General features: G+C 35.1%; 1 protein-coding gene across 9 annotated transcripts in view; it reads right to left on the reverse strand.

The window, feature by feature from the left end:
• The window catches only part of LOC105380973 (SH3 and multiple ankyrin repeat domains protein 3), a 96359-nt gene that overhangs the window by 46788 nt on the left and 25518 nt on the right, over nucleotides 1-24053 (reverse strand). For 6 of the 9 annotated variants that reach the window (XM_048625210.1, XM_048625214.1, XM_048625213.1 and 3 more), the window contains exon 3: nucleotides 23013-23030. The exons of the other annotated variants lie outside the window; for them this stretch is intronic. In XM_048625210.1, the coding sequence (XP_048481167.1) occupies nucleotides 23013-23030 (18 nt within the window). The remainder of the gene's footprint in view (nucleotides 1-23012; nucleotides 23031-24053) is intronic. 9 annotated transcript variants of the gene reach the window in all.

Genomic DNA, 24053 nt, shown 5'->3' on the forward strand with positions numbered 1-24053 from the left:
ATAAAGCACTTTTATCTACTAGAATTACTTAGTAGTAACTTTTATAATACATCATAAGTGTGTTGTAGTTGAATTTTTCACACGATTTTGTTCATCATAGAGTAAAGAACGGCCTGGATTAAATTATTACGCCCAGAATTATTCCAATAGATTTTTTTGCTTTTCATCTCGTACAATATTCCACGAATCCATTATCGCTACTTCACTCGTTTGTTTCTCGGTAATATTTTGTCCATTAATGTTTACTCTGGACTGCTTTTATTCTCGTGAAAAATCTAGTTTTTTTTTGTTTTTGAGAGATTGAAAATGTTTTGTCATTCTACTTTGTTGTGTTGATTAATATTTTGGTGAACTGTAATTGTGTAGACTTTTATTTTATTTCAATATATTTTATACAAAGTTCTATCCCGCACCGAATTACGTAGGTAGAAATATTTTTTTATGACTTGTTATATATAGTCTTAATAAGTTTCAGGTGATATAACAAAATTAGGTATGTAGTTTAATCGCCAAGACGGAACTTCATCTAGATATTGCCAAAAAGGCAGTAAGTATATTTATGAAAGTAAGAAAAATATTTATTCGATGCTTACCAAACATACCACATACTTTAGGTATTTTTGTGCTTAGGGAATTAAACACTATGTGTTACGTACCTAATATCTACAGAACGAACTATCGCAGAAAACAAGTAAGTACTTATATTATTATTCAGGACCAACAATTTTATGCATCGATAAATCTCAGGACTATTAACATAAAGTCATTGTGTTAAGAGAAAGTGTTTGGAAAGGATATCTGTTACCTATTTATAGAACCTGTTCTATGAATATAGTTAAGTAACAAACATTAACAATACAGCTGTTCCTAATAATGCTAAGATGCTGTAGATAAACCTATTGGAATAAATAAGAACCATCTGTATTATTTATAATTAATAGGTATGGTAGGTATACAGAAGGTACCATTTTAATAATAATAATGTCCTCCTAGCCGAATTTCGACTACGGCGGCCAATCTCAATTGAGATCAGCCAACTACGCAGGAGTAGATTATAGTGCCCAAGTGTGTGCGCAGTACACAGGAGCACTCTCTGTTCCATCACTCTCATAGCCCAATGGGACGGATTGACCGACACGACTGGAGAGAGCTAGGCGCAGGACCGACTGCTTTACATGCCCATCCGACAGCATGGATCGTTTCACTGTTTCGGACAACAGGTGATCAGCCTTCTATGTCCTAACCAAACTTAGAACCACAATTTAGAAACACAAATTGATGGTCCCACCCGGGAATCGAACCCGGGACCTCAGGGTCATGAAGCGAAGCTTCTACCACTAGACCACAGAGGCAGTTTACCAAGGCAAGGTACCATTTTAATAGACTATTGTATCCTTGTATTTCTTTATTTTACAACCGAACATAATACAAAAATGTTATCTTTCTTTCAATTTTAATAAATTCCTCACTTATTACTAACAAAGCGTCTAAACATTCCTCCATCTCAAAGGAGTATAAAATCCCAGCTAGGTTTAGCAAGATCTCCAATGAGATTAGTCCGAGTTGGCAGTTAATCGCGGGGCCTAGCACAGGTTATGTGAGGGTAATCTGTGACCTATTACGCTGGTTGTATCATCGTAGGCTGGGCCACTTTCACCGGTTTACCGCGTTTAGAGCACTGAATAATGATTCAAGTTTGGTTCTAGGAAAGTTTTTTTGTTGGTTACTTAGGGGAATAGTTTCAGTTAGTTTGACTACCTACAAAAGTGATGTAAAAATTAAAATAGCCTATTTGGACCGAACTGTACTACTATTCGTCTTGCTGACCGTCTCCCCAACTGAAATGTAAATTTAGCCTACCTACAGATAAAGCACGTATATGCAAGTTAGGTTTTTGAAAATGAAAAAAAACACACACACACACGCTATACTAATGTACTCCCTTGCGGGGTAGGCAGAGGTGCATTGCTGCACCCACTTTTCGCCAGAGTGTTATGTTAGTCCCAATGTAATAGGGGGCGGGCCTATTGCCATTTTTCGGGCACATCCAAGACCCGAGAACAAATATCTGTGTTTAAACAAATATCTGCCCCAGCCGGGAATCGAACCCGGGACCATCGGCTCAGTAGTCAGGTCACTAACCACTACGCCATTCGGTCGTCAAAATTTTTGAAAATGATTCCGTAGTAAATAAAGATAAAGATAAAGATAAAGATAAAGAAACATTTATTCGACACATAGACAGCAACAACAACAAAAAGAAAAATACAGACTTAAAGAAAAGAAATACATATACAAAATAACAAGGACAAAAGAATAATAATAAAAAATTAACATGAGGCAAGAACAAAAATACAGGCAAAACACAAAACAATAACACAACGGGTTGCTGTCCGGAGTGTCGAAACGGCACCAGCTCAGCATGAGCTGTGGACAGTAAGGCCACAGCGCTGATTTTCAGCTGGCCCTTATCTTATAAATACATAAATGACGTATGCAATTGCATCTCTGTAAGTAATAATGTTTTTTTCTTTAGCAAGCTACTGGTTACAATTAGTCGCAATTGTAATTTGACCTGTTTATTGTTAGGTGAATTTTAGTCAGGTTTCTTTCAAAACACTGCAAAAAAGACTTGCATAATTATCAGGAAATGTGTTATATGCTATGGACTTCTAAGAAAATATATTTTTGCGGTTCATTAAAACATAACGCTTTCTTGTTTACTTAATTATAATTACGTTGTAAGGTTTTTTCCATGTTATGGTTATGATTATGATACTATGTCTTACGTAGAGTAAATTAGTTCGGTCAGTTTTGATATGATTTATTACAATAAAGTAATTTGTATATGGTATGTACGAGGCAAGTCACATTTTTGTTGCCGACTATGCGACCAACAGATTAGTAAATAGTTACTACGAGTATACCTAAAATCTCATTTTTGGTAGCGCAACCCCAAAATAGTTACTGTTCCAGTTTATAGATTACCTGACAAAACCAATCAGTATCAGCACCTTTATTTCTTCCTAACATATTTTAATAGCGTAATATCTTAACAAAATATCAATAGTTAAATTCAAATTACTGGATAATAGTATTCTAATAACAATAAAGATAAATGCTTTTAGAGCATAAACGAGAACGGGGTAAGTTGCGAAGTTATTAAATTAAGTTAATGTTACAGTACGAACTTGTAAAATGAAACAGTTGCTTTAGCAAAGGGTTTTTTGAACTTAGGTAGCGTTTCTAATTTAATTGATGTAAGTTTTCCGGTTTCGCTAAACGTTATTAGTAATAGTAGTATCACGGACTTAGAACGTACGAACTTGTATAATGAAACAGTTATTTTAGGGTTCCGCTCATCTGGCATAATCTTTATTGACCAAAACTCATTTCGCATAACTCGTATGGTCTAAACTTTTTTGGCCGGACCATCTCTTTGCCAAGACTTATGTGGCATAAGGCTCGTTTCGTCTAAAACTCTTTAGGCACAATCTTTAAACACCTAAGTTTCGTTTGCTCAAATTTATGTTCGTCTATACCTATGCATAATCTTGTTTCTCTTAATGTTATCTTAATAAACAATATATTAAGTATGTAGTAAATGTACAAATTGTGGTATTTATCTCCTACATCCCGAAAATCACGATATTTTATGATCAAAAATCGAAAGTTAACGACCAATATAATTATTACAAACCCCATGAGATCGAAACCTAAAAATAGGTGCGACGACGAGCAAAGCGAGGAGGAGCGTGTTAGGTGCACATGTTCATCAAAACCAAAGCGGAGCGCAGCGAAGCGGAGCGGAGCGTTTTCCAAACAGCGGAAACAATACAAGGCACCAGTTTGCGCTATGTAGGGAGACGCTCCGTCAAAGTTAAAGCCAAACGAATATTATTACTTTGTATAAACCTATGCCATAGCATTATTAGGCTTTTCAAGATTTGGCCATACCATTATTAGGCTAAACAATGTTATGCGAAATAACTTTTTACTAAACGAGATTTATGCCATACGATTTTCGGCGTAACGAGACTTTGACCAAACGTTACTATGCAATACGAGATTAGGCAAAAAAATCTTATGCCAAAAAAGGTAGAACCGTTATTTTAACAAAGGGTTTTTAGAACTTAGGTAACGTTTCTAATTTAATTGATGTAAGTTTTCCGGTTTCCCTAAATGTTATAAGTAATAGTAGTACCACGGACTTAGAAGCATAGCAGGTTTTTTATATGAAGTGTTACATTTAGTGGTATTTTAAGATTAGATCTTCTTTAATTTAAGGCGCACTCTATAGATATATATGACCATCAGTGGCCAATTGTTGTCTGATGATTGATGATGTAATTCATTAAATAATTATTTACTATCGGATAATAATATAGCCACAACAGATATAGCAACCTACTCTACTCACTTCATCGTCGTCGGTTCCTTTAGAATTCAAGGAAGAAATTGAATGCCCTAGCCCTAGGGCTCCTATGGCTTGCTACTGGTCGACAAGCCAATCTATCTCGTATAAATATAAATGTTAGTACTATGAATTGAATATATGAATATTTTACAATTAACGGATATATAATACGGTTCGAGCCAGACAGGCAATTTCATATACATAGTCGAAAAAAAATATAGTGTCTTAGCTATACAGTTTGAATTAAATATAGCAACCGTACTTTTTAGCAGATGACTTAAACAAACATGCGAGTACTTACGAATTTATCCAATTAATGGTACACGTGTCACATAGCAATCAATCACTCTTTAACTAACGTTGAATTAAATTGAACCGCTGTCCTTTTAATTATTAATTTAGCACGTAAATAAGGCAGTTTCGTAATAAAATTACACCTAAAACGTATCAAACCAAAGTTACGAAGTACATTTTGCCATTTGTCGCGACATTTCCGCGAAATTGATCCGAATTTGAATTATTACGAATCGTAAACTTCACGGCATTTCTAAGAAACTCATTAATTTCAAGCGGGTCCTTATAGCCTCTTATAAATACTCGTAGCAAGGGCTTAGGTTTGTTGATATTTATTTTTATTCAGATCTACATATTTTAGGTACCAATTTGAATAAATTGTAAATACTTATTACGTATAATACATGGCATTAAGCCGGAAATATGTCAATACAGGATTAGATACATCAATATTAACTAATGGAGAACTAAACTACATTTAGGTAGTGGCACATATAACATATGTATTATATGTGTTGGTAGCTGGTGTGCCATGCGGTAAAATTTAAATATATTTTTTTCACTTCAAGCAACAGATAACATTCACCACTTCACCACGGCACAAATGGAAATCTGCGTTCAGGGGGGGCTCAGTGCCTTAATGGCTGAACTTTTAGTAGAAGGTAGTGCCATCTCTTTATATTACTCTTACTACCAAAAAAGATGTAAGATGGCGTTATCAACAAGACCATAGAACAATAACAAGTCACATAGATAAGTAGTATTTGAATGTTAACATTGTCATGATCTATGGCTTTTATGAAGAAATTGCGTGACAGTGTCAGTTCAGTTGTCTTACAATGTCTCGCAAATAACATTTTTGTAATAAAAGCCTATACTCTTGGTATATCGTTATTTATAAATTTTATATACCTACAAATAAAAATAAACATGGTGTGTCAAGAAAAAGCATCTTTATCCGCAAAAAGTGTTTTTATGAAATTCTTGTGACCTGACAGATTCCATATGGATCCAGGTTCCATGTGGTTCCACGGGAACCGAGCTGAAATGGCGGCACTGGCAAAGAGCGATCGACATCTTCATATCCGCTGAAGATTAAAATACTATGTGTACCAAACTGATAAATGTCGTCAAAGATTTGCCTCGCGAGGATAAATGATGCACTATTGGACGAAATGACTTTATCACCACAAGTGACAAGATTTGCTTCTCTTGGGAAACATAAACTAGCAAAACATGAATTGGTTTTCATGGTGAAAGGAATACACACACCCACTCGCATATTATTTTACAAGTGACATGAACAAAACTGAACTGAAACATTGTTATATGCGAGGTAATAAAGAATTATATAATAATTTGTTTTTTATTTATTGTTGCATGTAGGTAGGTACATAAATAGATTGAACTTAAATTTAGCTGATAAATGTAATAACTGTTGTGTGGTGTAACTACGTTAACGCAAATATGTCTTATATCTTTATAGATTGAAGTTAATAGCCAGATCCCCACCAGACGATCCAACGCGATCCGATCGCGCGATCCAAGGAATCTTACATACTTAACTTCTTGGATCGGGCGATCGAATCGCATTGGATCGTTTGGTGGAGATCCGGCTATTAACTTGTGATAACAATATCTATATATACAGGGTGTTCCAACAGGGCACCCTGTATGTATGTACAATGAGGTTGAGCAATATAAAGAGATGGCGTTGTAGGCTCAGTATGACGTATAGAGTATGACAAAAAACTCCTCGAGATGCCACTCTTTTCACAATTGTTTATTTTTTCTCTATGTCTGCGTTGCTTTAGAACACCATAAAGAAACATTGCAAAACCGCCATTCATTTGAAACCGTGCATAATTTGATAAGGAAGGTGAAATATTGTTGTATGAAAAAAGTACTACACTACCCGGTCGACCATGAAGGTTGATTGAATGTGAATCAAAACCTTTTTACTCATTCCGTGTAATACTTTCACAAATCCCCGCCTCGAGGAAAGGGCATGCAAGTTTTGCGTATCTCGAGTAATTTGTGACAAGATTAATTTTATGCTTCATCTGCTTACAAGATATACGTTCTTGTTTTTCATCCTCAAGAAACAAAAGAAAATATGTTGGCATAAAGCCAGCTTTAAGTAACTAACAGACCTACGAGTAACTAGATTGGTAAATAAGAATAAAATTCCTTATATTTTTTCACTGTAACTACTGTTAGGTTGTGTAAACGGGTGTGGGAGTGTATAAAAACGGTTCAATCGAGACCATATTTCGGCTAACGATTTCATACAAATCTTTTGTCGGCGTCCTGACAGCGAGCTGTCAAGGTTACCGAGATTTCGAGTTCCGAATCGAGTAATTGTGCAACGAGAGTCGATAAGTAAACGGGTAATGCATGTTTCGGCATTAAATTCACTTGACGGAATATCGGACCGACCTAAATCGACGGGAACACATTTCTGTATGTCGAAACTATTAAATTGCTGATTGATCAGAAATAATCGATGACTTATTGGTTTAAGTGTTCGTGTCTAATTGAGTTGCAAAATTTAATTAGTTTCCTAATTTGATACATTATAAGAAAATTATTACATTACATAATATTACACTGTGGAATTGTGGATATAGCTCTCTCCCAAAGAGACAAACAATACCTACATCTTAATATAACATGTACTTAATACCTAAAACCTGATGAAATGCACATTAAGTAGCATTACCTATAAAACGGTTTACAATCAAGAAAATCCTAACTAATATTATAAATGCGAAAGTCACTGTCTGACTCTCCTACTATAGAATAGATTTAACATATTAGGTTTTGTATTTATTTCAGACAACTGAAAAACTTTAATACCGCGATGTAGGATCTTCATATTAATTCGCCTCGGTTCCATACAAGCTCTCTGTATTGCGCTTTTAGTGCCATCTGTTGGTTATATCCGGAACTGTCTGTCTGTCTGTCTGTCTGTTACTCTTTCACGCCAAAACTACTGAACGGATTTGAATGAAATTTGGTATACATATGGTCTAGACCCTGAGAAAGAACATAGGCTACTTTTTATTGCGAAACGGAGGTTGTAAGGGGTTAAAAGGGGGGGTTAAAAGTTGTATGCGAATACTTGATTTTAAAAGATAAAAATACTACGGCTGACTGGCGTAGTGGTTAGTGACCCTGACTGCTATGCCGAAGGTCCCGGGTTCGATTCCCGGCCGGGGTAGATCTTTTTTTAAATAAACTTTATATTTAAGCACTTGAGGAGCAATAATTAAACATTTTGTTCTAGCGTTTTTGAAACTTCGATCTGTGAGTGGATGAAATAGGTGTTCATATTTTATATGAAGTTCGTCATTTTTGAAGATAAAAACATTATATTTTGTATTTAGGCACTACATAATCACAAAAAAAATAATAATTAGCATATAAAAAAAAACCCAGTGTGGGGGTGTAATATAGGGGTTGAAAGTTTTATAGGTGTTGAGTTTTAGAAGTTTAATTTATATAGTAGCTATGTCCGCTCCTAGATGGCGTTGTTGGATCGGATAAAGATCGCGGTATGGTTTGATTTTAGCTAATGTACTTATAGTTTGTATGTATTTGCATTAAGTTTTTAAGGTCCTCGAAAACAACCCAATAAACGACAGTACTTTTCAATACGTTTAATTCATTGTCATTTGGTTCTTATGCGTCATTTTTGAAGATAAAACCATGAAACTTATTACGTAGGTGTTTTAGGAAAATATGCAGAGATTTTCTATACGGAATTCCCATGACTGACACGCACAGGCTAAACGTAGCGTAGGCACTTGAAATTAGGAAGGGACGTAGCTTAGGTACCGTATTTTCCCACAAAAACCGGAGTTAGCGGTTGAAATTCGGCATTAACTTAGGCTGTTTTTAACAGCATGCGGATTTGATCACGCACGCGGGATTTCCCCGCACGCGTTCATACAAGTATTCATTGTGACGCGTGGAATATGCACACGAGATGCGGGAAAATGGCGTGCTATCCCACGTGCGTGATGAAATCTGCATGCTGTTAAAACAGCCGTAAAGCTTAGTTACAATAGGATATTGCAAGATACCTAGATGTTTTCAATCTAACATGTCTGCACACCTTAGTAAAGTTATGGTTTTGTTTTGAAAAATGGGAGTTAAAGTGAAAAAAAAAAAGTAGTATGAAAAAAACCAAAACTGCATAAGTTAGATGCTTGAAATTAAACATTTATAAATTACTATTCTGCCATTGCTATACAAGTCTTTGCTCAATGAAGTCATGAAAATTATTTTTAGTCAAGTATCTTCGTACTTATTTGTCAACTTTCATCTAATTTAATACCACCATGGCATGTTATTGGGTAGGTAGTTCGGGAGTAGTCCACGGCAAAATAATTTTAAGGCGAAGCGAAGCTCGCGGGCAACAGCTAGTCAACATATAAATAAAACCATATGACTTTTTAAACACATACGTGTTTTATGAAATACATTTTGTTATTTGTAACTATGAAGTAAACATAAACACTGTACCTTAAATGGCGCTTCGATTATTTATCATTTAGTTTAGATCGAGTGATGAAATCCTTTAGATGCTTGATCAACTTAAGTAATGGTGTTAAGTAGGCAACAGGTAGGGCACTTCAGATAACTATTCTAAGATTGCTTTCTAATGAAAGATAATCATTGCGAAAATATCGAGGCTAACCAGATTATGCGTTTGATGTACTCGAAGTTAATTAATCATTCATCATATCGGGGTATTGCAATTAAAATTGGGCATACATATGCATTTCAAAAGGAACATCCAGGTATACCTACAGGGTGTTGCTAAAATTGGTATGTAAGCCGAAACTAAAATCTTTTATTCTACATCGTTGAAAAATATTTTTTTTTTCGTCTTTACGGAAACTTACTCGATTAACGTGCCTTTTTTAGTATGGGGACATTTATTTTTCGAATTTAGTTGTTTAGTGTGAACTTGTCAACCGCCTTTGCAACATCCTTGTAGTCCTTTCGTAAAACGATTGCTATAGCCACAGAAAATGTTCCCACATTTATACCGCATCGGGTGTGGAATTACACCGAATACGGCGAATACATCCGTCACTGAATTAGTTACCAATGGCTCATAGACCACAGAGCAGTCACACAATCGGAAATAATTTCAGTAATTCATTAAATGTTCAGATTAAACTGATAATATATATTCTATTCGATGTCGAATAGCATTATGTTTAACGAAAGTCAAATACTTAATAAGTCAATACATTGCATGTTCGTTTGAATTTTATTTCACTAATACACTCACGGGTAATGAAAAGGTTCCACTCACAAAATGCCAACACCAAACGACTCCAATTTTTTCATACATTTGACTAAAGTTTGAACAAATTAATTATTAGGTTTTTAATTGATAATAACCTGATGCTCTATTAAATGTACTATAATGTGGCAGAAGGCGTCATTAAGCTAGCCTTTTGCGTTTAGGAGTAGTTTGGTGATTTTCTTAGTGGAACCTTTTCATTGCTCGTGAGTGTAGCTAAGTAAGTCAATGCGGATGCGGTAACCGTGTCTGAAGCTAGAAGCCAGTCATTTTATCTATATTATGACCTCACTAAACTGTGTAATGAAAGTCTAAGATGGTCTAAGTAGCAACATTAAAACTTAGTTCATTAGATGACTATTAAGTTGAAACCTGACACACTTAGCGCAGAGTACCTACTCAAAGGCAAAGACATGAAGCTCACTTTGTCGGGTTTGGACTTCTTCGTCACAGTTATAGTGCCACAAACTTATCTGTTCCGGTGAGAGCGAACTAAATTGGTCCATACCTCATTACTTACTGTACTAATGAATTTCATATTGACATAGATTATATGGACCAATTTAGTTCGCTCTCACCGGAACAGATAAGTTTGTGGCACTATACAATGTAAGTTTGTTCAAGATATATACGTTACTGTTGCAAATTACCTCATTTTATCATAATGCGAATGTTCTCGTAATTATCTACGCTAACACAACGTCTGTACAAATATCCAAGTATGAAGCATATAAAAATTGCGATAAAATTATATCCATAACTTTGTAACACATGATTAAGTGAACGATTTTCCCATGATGTTCTATTGAGCAACCTCCCGTTTGGTTTCCTTTGGTTTTTATAACGAGACATGTCAAACAAACAATACGGTGAATGCGAGGACAAGTTATGATGTGACATTTGAATAAGTCATTTACTATGTGAACTGTTGATGTTCATAAATGACGTTCTTACAAGGTCACACCTTCCATCCAATTATGCATAGAATATTACAGTAAACCAAGTAACTCTACGAAAGTGAATACCTCCGTATTTGTCTTTTTGACTTCTTTTCACATTTGTATACATAATATTTCGTCTGCTATTGTTTTTTTTGCTATACTTATGCAAGCAAATTTCATGATAGTCATTTCACAAAATATTCAGCAAACATCAATGACTATTCCACTATGACTAACCCTATTGTGTGTGACCATAATGTGACCTACCCGCATGGGGTTGGACGGTTGTCGACATGCGACATGTCACTGTCATGAATAATTTAAACGATCAATAGAGAGTGCGTGAGACGTTTAGTTTCTAGCATTTTTGTCGTATTGTTATTGTTATATTCATTAGTCTGCGGTAATGAGGTTACTGTGGCGCTTATGTCACCTGTTTTATCATCTGTTAACATTCTACTAGCCTACTTGTATTGTACGTGTAATATACATAATTGATGCAGCACTTGCGAATACAGGAAAAAATATGTAAATATTTTAGGCTGCTTACGTATATTAATAAATAAATATCCGTCCGGAGGGCATTCATTGTCTTATCTGTTCCATCTCATGCAGTACATATATGTACTTTATACAAAGATTATTTATGCAGAAGTTACAACAGTAGGTATACTTCTTATAGAAAACATTACCCTCCTTCTTCGGCAGTCGGGTAATTACAACATCCCAGCATATAATCCGACTATAGAGTAAATAGACAGAGACAGTGAAGTTCCGCTTCAACTTGGAGTTAGTTAATTAGGCGTGTCATGTCTGTTTGCTCGTCGCCCTGTGGTCCAGCTGCGCGGCCAGTTCTCCGACTATAGCAAATACAACTGTTTTGAATATTTGATTAACTACAATGCACTTTCTAATTAACGATAAGGGAATTGGACCATAACGGTTTCATGGTTTTGCTTTGTCTTGTCTTTGAGTGTCGTGTTTTATGTGAGGCTTTTATGTGGAAATGAATTCAGTTTATTGGAGTACATGTTTCAATTTTACATTCTGAAAAGAGAGTACACCGAGTACTGACGTAACTTATATACCAAAAAATGCCTAAAAGGAATAGTGGAGTGAGTCGCTGACTTCTTTATGGGGGGGACCTCATTACAGTTTTTGCCAGAAATATGGAGCAAAGGTGCATTTATTATACATGGCAAAATAAGTGTGTCACAATTTCCTGACATAAAAAAAACTTAGTTAAGAATGTTATGTCATTCACAGATAATGCTGTATTTAGTATTCAACCCACATACAGTTCCACAAACTTATCTGTTCCGGTGAGAGCGAACTAAATTGGTCCATATCTCATTACTTACTAATGAATTATATATTGTTAAGGATTAGATGGGTTTATTAATACCGCAAGGGCGAATTACTACTATGGGCAATCTTAAAATCTTATAGAATGAAGAAATATTACACATTTACGTGAGTTGTCACCGGAACAGATAAGTTTGTGGCACTATACATACTCATCGTGACTTATGCACTGAGTCAAGGCCGGTCACTCAACCGCGAGGAAACACCGAAAACAGGGGATTAGTAGTAGGAAGTACTTTCATTCAAAAACACACTCGCGTGCAATGAAAAGGTTCCAGTGAGAAAAGTACCACATTACAGAAAAAGCTAGCTTGAAGTCGCCGTCTGCTATATTAAAGTACATTTATAGCGCATCCGAATATTACCAATACAAAACGTAAATAATTGTTATAAGTTTTTAATTAAAGTTTTGAAAAAATTGAGGTGATTTGCTGTCGACATTATGGAAGTTTTGAACCCTATCCGACTCCTAAGCTATGTGTTATATGTAATCAGGCGGTGCAAATTGGTAGCGGAAGATACGAGTATCAGGTAGCAGCAGACGAAAAATTGTATCGTTATAATTATTGAAATATGTTTGTAAATTATGTAAAATTGTTTGTACCTATTGAATGAAATTATGAACACTTGATAGATATTATGATAAATTAATTATGTAGCATGTTCCTTATATTAATATGATTATGTGTATGCATGCTTTGGAATGAAATCTAGATCTATGTACTTCAATGCTTATATTCTTAATTTGTAATGATTTTATTCTGTTTTGTGTACCAAATAAATAAAATAAATAAAAAATAAATAAAAGACGGAATGTCATGTCAGTCCAACTATATAAGTATTTCTATCATTGACTTATATATTACTAGAGCGTAAGGACAGGCCCTAAAATCTCATAAATCTGTCATAATTTGTATGAATTAGCTGGTGTCATTTTATTTTGACAAAACGCCTGACTGGCGTATCCTTTGAAATCATTGATTTCTATTGACTTTTCTCTAGTTGCCAAATTAAACCCCATAGCACAGCTACCTATTTTAACTTTTACTTACATTTCTGGTAAAGCCACATACGAAGCATGCAGAACAGACTGATCTTGCGCACGCGCCACTTACTTATATTACGTCCATTGTTCAGCAAATGGGGCTGTCTGTTTCTACCGAATTACTCTTGATGGATGTTTGGGAAACACATTCCATTTGTAGGCGGTATTTAATTAATGATGTTTATGGGTAGAAAGCTTTTAAACTATTATTCATACTTGGAATATCACTAGGTATGTTATTAAATGAGTATATTGTTCTCATGAAGGCTTTATTCGTTTGTGTTCATGTAGGTAGCCGTGTCTGCCCATCTTACAGTCTCTGTTTTTTTAAAGATGGCTGTTGATTAAATCGAGTGCAACCTAAATGGTATCTTAGTCTAGATTGACTACCTCGGGCTGTGCACGATTCCTCGTGGGCTCGTAACTCATTCAGGACATCACGACAATGACCTAGGTCTTATCTGAGCCCTGAATGGCGAAAGCTTACCAGCGAATTGCTTTGCATTGTGCCTGGAAAAGTCCTAAATCTCATAATGTCATTCAATCATTAACAATTATGCCAACAGCAGTCTTCAACACGCAGGGAAATTTTCAAACGTTGTCCCCATTTCAGAATCAACTCAGATATGAATGGATTTTTCCTATATCATCATAATATTACACCATAATCGGATAAAAAGTAACGTCGGCATTCTTTTAAGCAACAGACAATGGCCAAATCTGACCCAAACCTATTATTATTCAGTGATAAAAGTGTCCTAAATGAGGGAAAAATATTTAAAAAAACGAAACCACTTAAAAAAAAAACTTTGCTTGAGGGACACATCTAGTACAGTACAAAGACTTCATCTTTCAGCACCTATATATACACCAGGATATATAGTCTTGGGCTACACATCAGTATATATTATGTTTCAATGGCTGCTCTGGCGGGTCATGACGCCATAGAGAAATGGCCATTCTCCTTTGAACTCTGAACTAAATTAAAAAGTCCAGGTACTTCACAGGACGGTTTTTATGTTTCACTTGGGTGGCTTTATTTCTTTCACAGATTAAAACAGCAATTCTTCGAAATCATTTATCTTACTTTTACAGCTTACGAGTAACTGAAAGCACTAAGGTGTTCTTTGAAAGTTTTATTTTATGTTTTTTTTCTCCATTCTATTTATCTCGGGTGCAGCGGTTAGGGCACATATGCCGAGTTGCAGAAAGGGACTTTAAGCTAATGTCGACATTAAATCTATGTCTGTCTCTTTCTGTCCGTATACTCGTACTGTCAAAGCAAGGCAACAATACATTTAATGCCGACATTAACTTAAATATCCTTTCTGCAACTCAGTGATAGTGGCACTAGAGTCTATTGCCTGTCACTCGTATCTAATACTTCATCTTCCTTGCCTTGTCGTACGTCATATGACACCACTTTAACCTACACTTTGTCACGCCCCCATTCCTATCACTACACACTGTCCCATTTTCATTCACACAATAAAATTCAGCAGTGTCTTCCACAGTTTTCTTCTACTCTTACACCTTACTTCAAGACACATTTTTAATAGAATATTTTTTTATTTTTTTTTATGTGGGGACATCTCACACACGGCCATCCGACCCCAAGCTAGGCAGAACCTGTGTTATGGGTGTCGGACAGCTGATATATCTACACAAATACATAGATAGATAGATACTAAATATAAATATCAACACCCAAGACCCGAGTACAAATATCTGTCTTTAAACAAATATCTGCCCCAGCCGGGAATCGAACCCGGGACCTTCGGCATAGCAGTCAGGGCCACTAACCACTACGCCATTCGGTCGTCATTGTTAGTGTTTTATTATTTTCCTTTCATGACATGACTGTATCAACCAAGATAGCCTTCAGCTTTTCAATACAAGACATTTCATCTCATCATACATCCTAATCCCGGATTATTTACTGTCACATCATTTCAACATTATTGTCATCTGCTACAAACTTGCATCATTTTCTCATCACATACTTTGCTTGCCCAACACTCGGCCACATACAATGCAGGTAGTTTATTTATCATCAAATAAAGCAAGACAAATCCCAGAGAAATAAATAGCATTAGCTTGAAACCAATCGATTTGATGGCAGATTAATGGTATAATCGATTACCTTCGATGTCAAAGAAAGTGATCTATTGAGACTGATCTGTTGACACGAAATGCCCTGGTTTGGCCCAAGAAATACAAATAGAAAACCAAAATCGTAACGGTTGCATACGTCACTGTCTATATCTAGACAGAACCCCGTATTACATTCGAATAAGGATAGTTTTTTTGTGTCAGATATCTTTTCCCGTAGAATGGGATATAAATGAGTTTTAAAGTGATGAAATGATGATACAAGCTCAATAATGTCCTATTGACCCGTACCTTATTAGATCATTTAAACTAAATATTTTAGCATTTGTCTGGAATCTAATTTACGGCTTTTGATACTTTAGTAAGTGTTATTAACAACAGTACCGGTGTCAAAAATCATTATTTCCGTTGATATACTACTATTGGGCTCTCCATGTATCAGAACCAGTTATAATAACCGGATGTAATTTCAGAAATCGACAACAAGCCGTTAATACACGTTAATGCCTGTCGCCATTGTTATCATTTACAACAATTACCGGCCATTTCGTACAATAGCCGCGACACTGACGCCTTTCCTGGCTGATAAACAACATTCTTGTCATTTCACAGTTACTGTGTTACAAGTATACAAGTGATTAGTACTAAAATAATCTTGGTATCCGTTAGAAGGTGTAATCGCGTAGATGGTTAGTTTTAGGTATATTATGTAGATGGACTTTTCACATTAATCGGTAGCTACTTAATCAAATGTCGAAATTATAATATTATTATTTTTATATGGAAACCTAACTATATGACAACAATACATAGATTAAAAGTAAAATACGTTCAACATGTTTATGTACTGTAGGTACATACAACAAGAATCAAAGTAATCTTTATAACTACAAGAACACTTTTTAGTTTTTGTAGGAACTTTGTATTTGTCAATCATCAAGCAAACCATGGTGATCCGTTAGGAAACGCAGGAAAGACGGTAGTGTTTACAAACAATGCCCCGGCAACTCGTAAGTGACAGTATCAGTTACATCTGATCTGATAAGACATCGGAGGTGGTATTGGTATACATGTAGACCTATGAATGTAGGTAACTATAGAGAGCCGTGTTAAGCTTGTACTTGCAAAGAAAATCTGGAGGAATTATTCTCTCTATTTTTCCTGTCCCCCTCATGTCCAGGGAAATTTAGGAATAATTAATTTTATTATGACTATAACAATGTAGTTTTTATCTAGTTGGAAGCCTAAATCTGAAATGCGCTACCGATTATCAGGTCTCATAATTCTACTCAGATCTTATCTCAGAGGCACCGGCCTCCGTGGGTCTCAAACTCAGCACGTGACGGAAATAAATTAGTCTCGTGAAGTCTCTCAGTTTCAGCAACTCACCCCTCCAACTTCCCGATTAGTTATATAAACGCCTTCAGCTACTTGTTGGGGTAAGAATTCGTTAACAATGTTAATTAATTAAAATCACGTGTTCATAGCATTTGTTGTAAAATACTCTACTGCTGTGGTCTCTACTTTGTCGTAAAAGTAGTACTAAGATACTAACGTCAACACTTCTGTAAACACGTCACGAACTTGCGCAAAAATGAGTCAAATACCGAGTACTCAAATCCATTTACATTAGTCTGAGCCGCAATGTTCGCACGTCCCGAGCCAAACTAAGTAATCCAATAAATCAAGGAGGAGCCTGAACAAACGAACTGTGACGTCAGATCAGTGTACAACAGTATTTCAGGGAGACTATAAAACATCCTCTTTATTACCCCGACGTCCCAAGGTCAGGCCGAAAGGTTATAATAGCAGAGAACATGAAAAAGGTTGACCTTCGATGAAAGAAAGAAAATTGCGGCTTTCAAACGTGATATGGATGAGTTATAGCTCGGATGATTTACCGGCTGGTATTTGCTCATAGTGGCTTTTCTAGTTTAAGCATGCACGGCGACTGCGAACTTTTTAAAAATAAAAGAAAATGCCTAACACTAACACTAAGTTACTTGTTGAGGATGGTTTGTTTGAATACTAAATTTAGAACCAATACAATGCTAAGTTAAGTTACTAAACAACTACGTTACGTAACCGACTATGTTATTTTAGCTAAGAAAGGTCCTTCAGTTGTTCTTTTGTACCATCCACGCGTGTAACTCCTGATGAAAGTGTATCTCGGAAACAAACAACGAACGTGTTAATCGTCAGCAAAAGTGTCTCACGAAATAAATTGAGAGTTTTCTCTCTCGTCACATCACAGCAACTTTGACTTTCAGATTAACTTTCAGATTGCTTTTGTTTTCAGGTTTCCCTTTTGTTTAAATCCTGCGGCTGCGAGGGAAACGGGAAACATATTTAAATGAAACAAAACACTGGAGCAATATTGAATACTTTACATATCCGAAAGGTCTATGCTGCCTATAAATAAATACACCACAGATCTAAAAATTAGCCCCATTTTAAATGTGTGTTTTGTTAGTAACCATAGTGTGGAATAGTATTATTATGAAGGATCACTACATAATATAAAGTAAAGTCACGACATGGTCACGACGTGTCCTATGTATACTTAGATCTTAAAAACATTTACAATTTGCTCTTGTACCTCCTGCAGGTTGACTGGTAGAAAATGCTTTTAGCATTAAGTCCACCTGATTGTACATAATTACATATGTATATTGTGCAATAAAAGAATAAATAAATAAATAAATAAATAAATAAATAAATAAATAAATAAATAAATAAATAAATAAATAAATAAATAAATAAATAAATAAATAAATAAATAAATAAATAAATAAATAAATAAATAAATAAATAAATAAATAAATAAATAAATAAATAAATAAATAAATAAATAAATAAATAAATAAATAAATAAATAAATAAATAAATAAATAAATAAATAAATAAATAAATAAATAAATAAATAAATAAATAAATAAATAAATAAATAAATAAATAAATAAATAAATAAATAAATAAATAAATAAATAAATAAATAAATAAATAAAAACTACACAAGTGAAAAGGTAGTTTCTCCTATAAACGGCTTGGCAACAGAATAACCTAACTGGCCAAAGACAAGCGATCAATAGTAATAAAATACCTGCATACACGTTCGCAAAGAATACAATTTAAAAAGCCCACGTAATTCAACCTTGAATGGCGAAGGAATTCACAATTTTTCCTAAGTGATTTCATCTAAAAGGCCGTAATACACCAATTACGTACATTTTCGAAGCAACCGTAGGCATTTAGGAATGACATTGGTGAAGATAAAATGTTACAGGTGTGTGTTAAGAAACGAGGCACGTAGATAGGGCGACAGAGGGGCGCAGGGCCGGATCCAGGGTCACAACTTTTTTCATTTATACAGATAAAAAATCTCCGCTAGATTAGTTCACCATTCTAGGAAACGTCTATCCCACCGGTTATCAGATTTATAAAAATGGCCGAACTAATCAAGCTCCTCCGTAACAATCATAATTAAATAGAAAAAAGTCCTATCTGTCAATATAAACTGCAAAACAAAATTATAAGGATTTTCGCTTGACGAAACACGAAGGAGGAACATGTAATAGTATCGAGGCGCAGCAGCTCTCCGAAACTGCGTATTTCGTCAAAGTAGAGTGTCCCCCTGAAGCACCTCAGTCCGGCCCTGCCCGTGAATAGAGCACGCACTCAGTACGTTATATATTGGAGCAACTTTGGTAACTAGCTACATGGTCCTCGACCAACTAGCATTATTGATACTTAGCAGTTTCTTCTTCGCCATTGTCTGAGGAAACGTAGCCTGTTTATTTATAAAAGACATAAGACACCTACGTCGGTCCTTTGCTCCGATAAAAGCAACGGTTCTTTGAACCTTAAACAGTATGTAAGTACAGAATTTTATTTCGATATTTGTTAGTTAGGCATTGCAAAATATTGAAATTGAACTTTACGGTCAGCGCGATTAAATAATAAAGTTTGAATTCATGGTATTTCAAAAAGAATACAAGTAGCCGCCCAAAAATAATATTTAGTTACCTACACAAATGAATCAGTTTGAAAGCTTTATATTGAAGTGTTAGTTTTCGAGTATAATATTTAACAAGCTAATACAAAAAATATAAGTTTAACTAAGTCATTGAACCATGTAGTTTCGTCATGGTTTTTATTTAACTAGCAAGTTTGTCTAACGGGCTTTATAAACTTTGCATGCACCTCAGAGTATGCTTGAATTTACCGTTTTTTGCTGAACTAAAATCTTTACTGAGCTCAACTTTTCCACGTTTTTATTGATTTTTTATTTACAATAGAGCCGTATTTGAACGTGGAAACGTCTACCATAATAGGAGACAAATATTGTCACCTAAGAGCAGTTTACTATTGGACAGACGTTTTTGTATCTAATACCTCGGGCACCTAATATATTCCGCTGCCGTGCTGTATAATATAAGGCATGCGAGATTAGATCTACTCGCGTAGGTATTACGAGGAAATATCGCATGACATGTTTTATTCAGTGCAACCTTAATCTGTGACCATAAGTTTACGTCGCGATCGCATTGTCTTTGCGTCGACGCCGACGGGTGGATGATAAAACGATGTCGTCCGATGGTGTTAGAGTGGTATAAAGTTGACTAGAAAAAAACTCCATAGTAAAAGTCACGTGACCAACTAAGTTTCTATGGAAAATGTTTTTTTACGAATTTTGAAATTCTGATTTCAGTTTCGGGCTTAGATATAACATGCTGCACATGCTGGTTTCGGCTTAGTATACCCTTTTTGCAACACCCTGTATAATCAACAAATAAAACGTGCTCGACATAATTATTTAAACGGAGCCTTTTGCACTTTTTGGGCACTGAAATCGTCGTGGTACCCAAAGCGACAATCGATCGATTAGGGATCTTCTTTAGTCTAACTGCCAAATACCAACGGTGTTTTAAGGAAGATGTTGAATTTTATACATGTTTACTATATTGGTTATTTTATAATGTGTGGTAGGTACCATTGAGTACACAACATTTATCAAGCACCTACTAGTGTTGACTATTATAAATTTATTGAAATTGATATGTTCCTAAGGACTGGAGATAATACTATGCATGCCTTCGCTACCTACTCCATATTCATGAGGTGCCATTCGCTTCATTTTTGTACATATATATATATATATAAGGAAGTAGTAATAGTAAATTGCGATATATTATTTTATGTGTATGTATGTACCTACTTTATTTAACTATGATGAACAATTTATACTGAATTGATGAGTTGGTACTTTTATGACTTCCTACATGATATTACTTCTGAATTTCTGATTCACTGTACGTTATATGAACAGCAATCAAATTAAGTCAAGAAGTTTAGTTTAATACACTTCGCGAGCAAGTGTTATAATAAGATATTAACTATTTTATATCATGGCAACAGTTACGATCATTTCAGGTTCCATCTCCATCTTACAAAGTCTGAAATAGCTCGAAGAATATATAAGAGTTATTTTCAAAATATGCGTCTGGAGTCTAGATAGACCTTAGGGTACAAGTACAAGTAAGTATATTATGCCCATTACATCTTCATAATCCGTTTACATATTGACGTGGACTGTCGCAAGCTTAACGAAACTACCATAATCACCTGAATCATCCCGAGGCAAGCTATCTTTGGAGTTGACGAACAAAATAGCTGTCTGAGAGGTCAAGCTAAACTGGACAGGTAAGCTATAAAATTGCATCACCGTAAACAAGAACTGAGGTCAGTTATTTGCTAAATTTATGGGAGGATAAAAAATACATTGTTAGGAGATTAAATTGTTTGATCAGTATGTGATATCAGTTTAGATAATACCCGTACCTACGTAAAAGTAAAGTACATAAGGAATATTTGACTTCATTTTAAACCTCGATTTAAAAGTCGTTCACATGTAATTCTTAGCTAAACCACACCCGAGTCCGCGTTGTTCTATGGCTAAACCTGAAGTAACAAATATAACTCAGTTGTTTTGATAGCAGGAAGGTTACTTCTTTACCAGAGGGATTAAGTTGTTTTTATAAACGGTATTCTTATAACTTACGTAATCGTCGTGACATTTCCATATAAAGTTCTGTTGTTTTCGAGGTTAACTGAAAACGTAGTAATAAAATGTCTCCAATTACTTTTGTTTTATCATATTTGACTAGGTACTATGTTGCTGTTTACGTTAAAATGCATGCTGTTTATTGAAACTTTTAAGTTTATAACTTATTAGACAAAACAAGTTCCAAAACCAAAACCAGTTTTGTTAAAACTGAAACAATAAAATATCCATGGACCTGATTATATATTAGAGGCTAGCCATGGTCATATGCCATTATACTTTTGTTTCTCTATCAAAATAATCATACCTTCGTCCGTCAGGGGTAAGAAACTAAGAAAGCTGACATAAATCATAAATCTGCATATCACATCATCAGCATCATTTAAGATTATTTAGATTAAATTAAACTGTCCATTGAAATTACAAACACATAATAAGTATAAGTTACTTATTTATTCGAGTTAAACACGCGAAAAGAACACGACAGTAGGTACTCATAAGAAGCAATACCCGGGACAATGTGGGACATTTGTATTCAATATCTCAGCCCACATGAGTGTGCCAAAAACGGACCTCGGAACAATGGTCCCGGCTCGAGTCCAACAACTAAATATAAAGAAAAGTCGTGTCTGTGTGTGCTTAGAGGAAAATGGCCGCCCCTTTCGTGTTCAGTGGAAATGGGAATACAGGTCGTACATAAACAAAATGAACCACGTAGAAAGTAAAAACTAGTATGGTAGCTACGTACGAGGGTACTTAGCAACACAACTAATTTATTGGACTTATTGATCTAGCTCATCAAATTTACCATTAAATAATGAAGCTCTTACTTTAATAACATATGTTATTATGCCCATAAAAAATAACAGCCTGTACATACATAAAAATATATGCTTACCTGCAAAAATATTTGCTAGGGGTTATTGTTGTAACTGGGCCATTGGATGTAGACCTCGGCTCGGATACTGAGATGGTCTCACTTTAATCATGCGTGAAGAAGAAAACTACACCAGATACCCGCGATTCTGGGCCACTCGCTATCAAGTGACTTTGAGAATAGCACTCCTTTCTTTTCTTTAGAACACACCGTTATATTATACCTATGGTGGGATAATGTGATTAGGAAAACTACTTAAAAATATTGATGGTTGTCTTTTCGCCAACATGTCTTGATTTGTTGGTTTCGAGGGATAAAAATCAAGCTTATATCGTATGATAATCATGGAATATATTAATATGCTATGATTTTATATAACATATTATCTTGATACAGGCATCTCATGCAATGACTAATAAACATGCGTTGCATCATTTTCGGTATTGACTCACAGGTTACGTCTCATGCAGCTATGATGGAGGTTAGGTACGGTCGCAATGTTCACAATACATTTAATAGGTATATTACATACAATACATAAGGGTTGCAATATAAAAATACATATATCACGTACCCTGTACCAAGTGGCCACCTGTGAGCGGCCGACAGCGACACCACCGAAAACAAATTTACAAATTTATGTTAATTACTTTGTAACATAGCCATAATATATTATCTACATCATATATAAAGGCGGTTAATACACGCTGCATATAAGTTAAGCTGCTACATATAAAATAAAATATTTAAGGTCTCTAAGGTAACTCGTACATAATATAAATTATTGGTACCCTTTTGGCACCCATAAACGTCAAATCGTTAATTTGCACAGTCTCGTTGGACTTTCATTCAATTAATTTGTCGTATAATTCGTTTGTATTGCAACTGCAGTGTTTGCGTTCGAGTAATCTCGGTATGCAAATATGTGTCGACGGGAACAGATCGGTATGTAAGTAATTGCTATACGATTTAGAAACGACTTCCATGTAACGGTAGGCAAGAAGGCAGGAACTGGTTTCGTATTGTCGACTGAGGCTCGTCCTACAAAGATTTTTCCGATCGATACGTAAGAACTGCTGATTTGAGGAAATCATATAATATGTTCAATTTCCACTAAAGTTAGTGTACTGTGCTTCAGTAATTTTAGGAGAACGTCATTCTTTTAAGTTCAATATTTTGTTATCCTCGTTTATTTGCCTCACGTTATATATATTCGTTTCTTAGCCTCACTTTAAATCTCACACGTAAACTTTAACTTTGTGTAGAACCCCTATCCGTTCAAGTTTATTGTGTCGTTTAAATGAACGCTGTGTTTTTTCTCGCTCAAATAACATTTACATACGCTACCGTAATAAAAAGAATACGAATCAGATAGCACAACAATACGGCCCGCACCATTCATCGCAAGAAACTTAAAAAAAAACTGCGCAATAATACACTTGGTTTTAATCTACAATAAAAACTTACCTACTTACGGTTTTTATGTCATGTTAATATATATATTTATTAAACGGCATGCTGCCAGTTTGAAACTTTGGTTATCTGTTATCATTATCACTTATTAATCAAACTCATTAAAATCATAATTCAGTCTCAAAGATTCCATAATGTTGTT

The sequence above is a fragment of the Plutella xylostella genome, chromosome 13, assembly GCF_932276165.1.
Source record: "Plutella xylostella chromosome 13, ilPluXylo3.1, whole genome shotgun sequence".
Taxonomy (NCBI): Eukaryota; Metazoa; Arthropoda; class Insecta; order Lepidoptera; family Plutellidae; genus Plutella; species Plutella xylostella.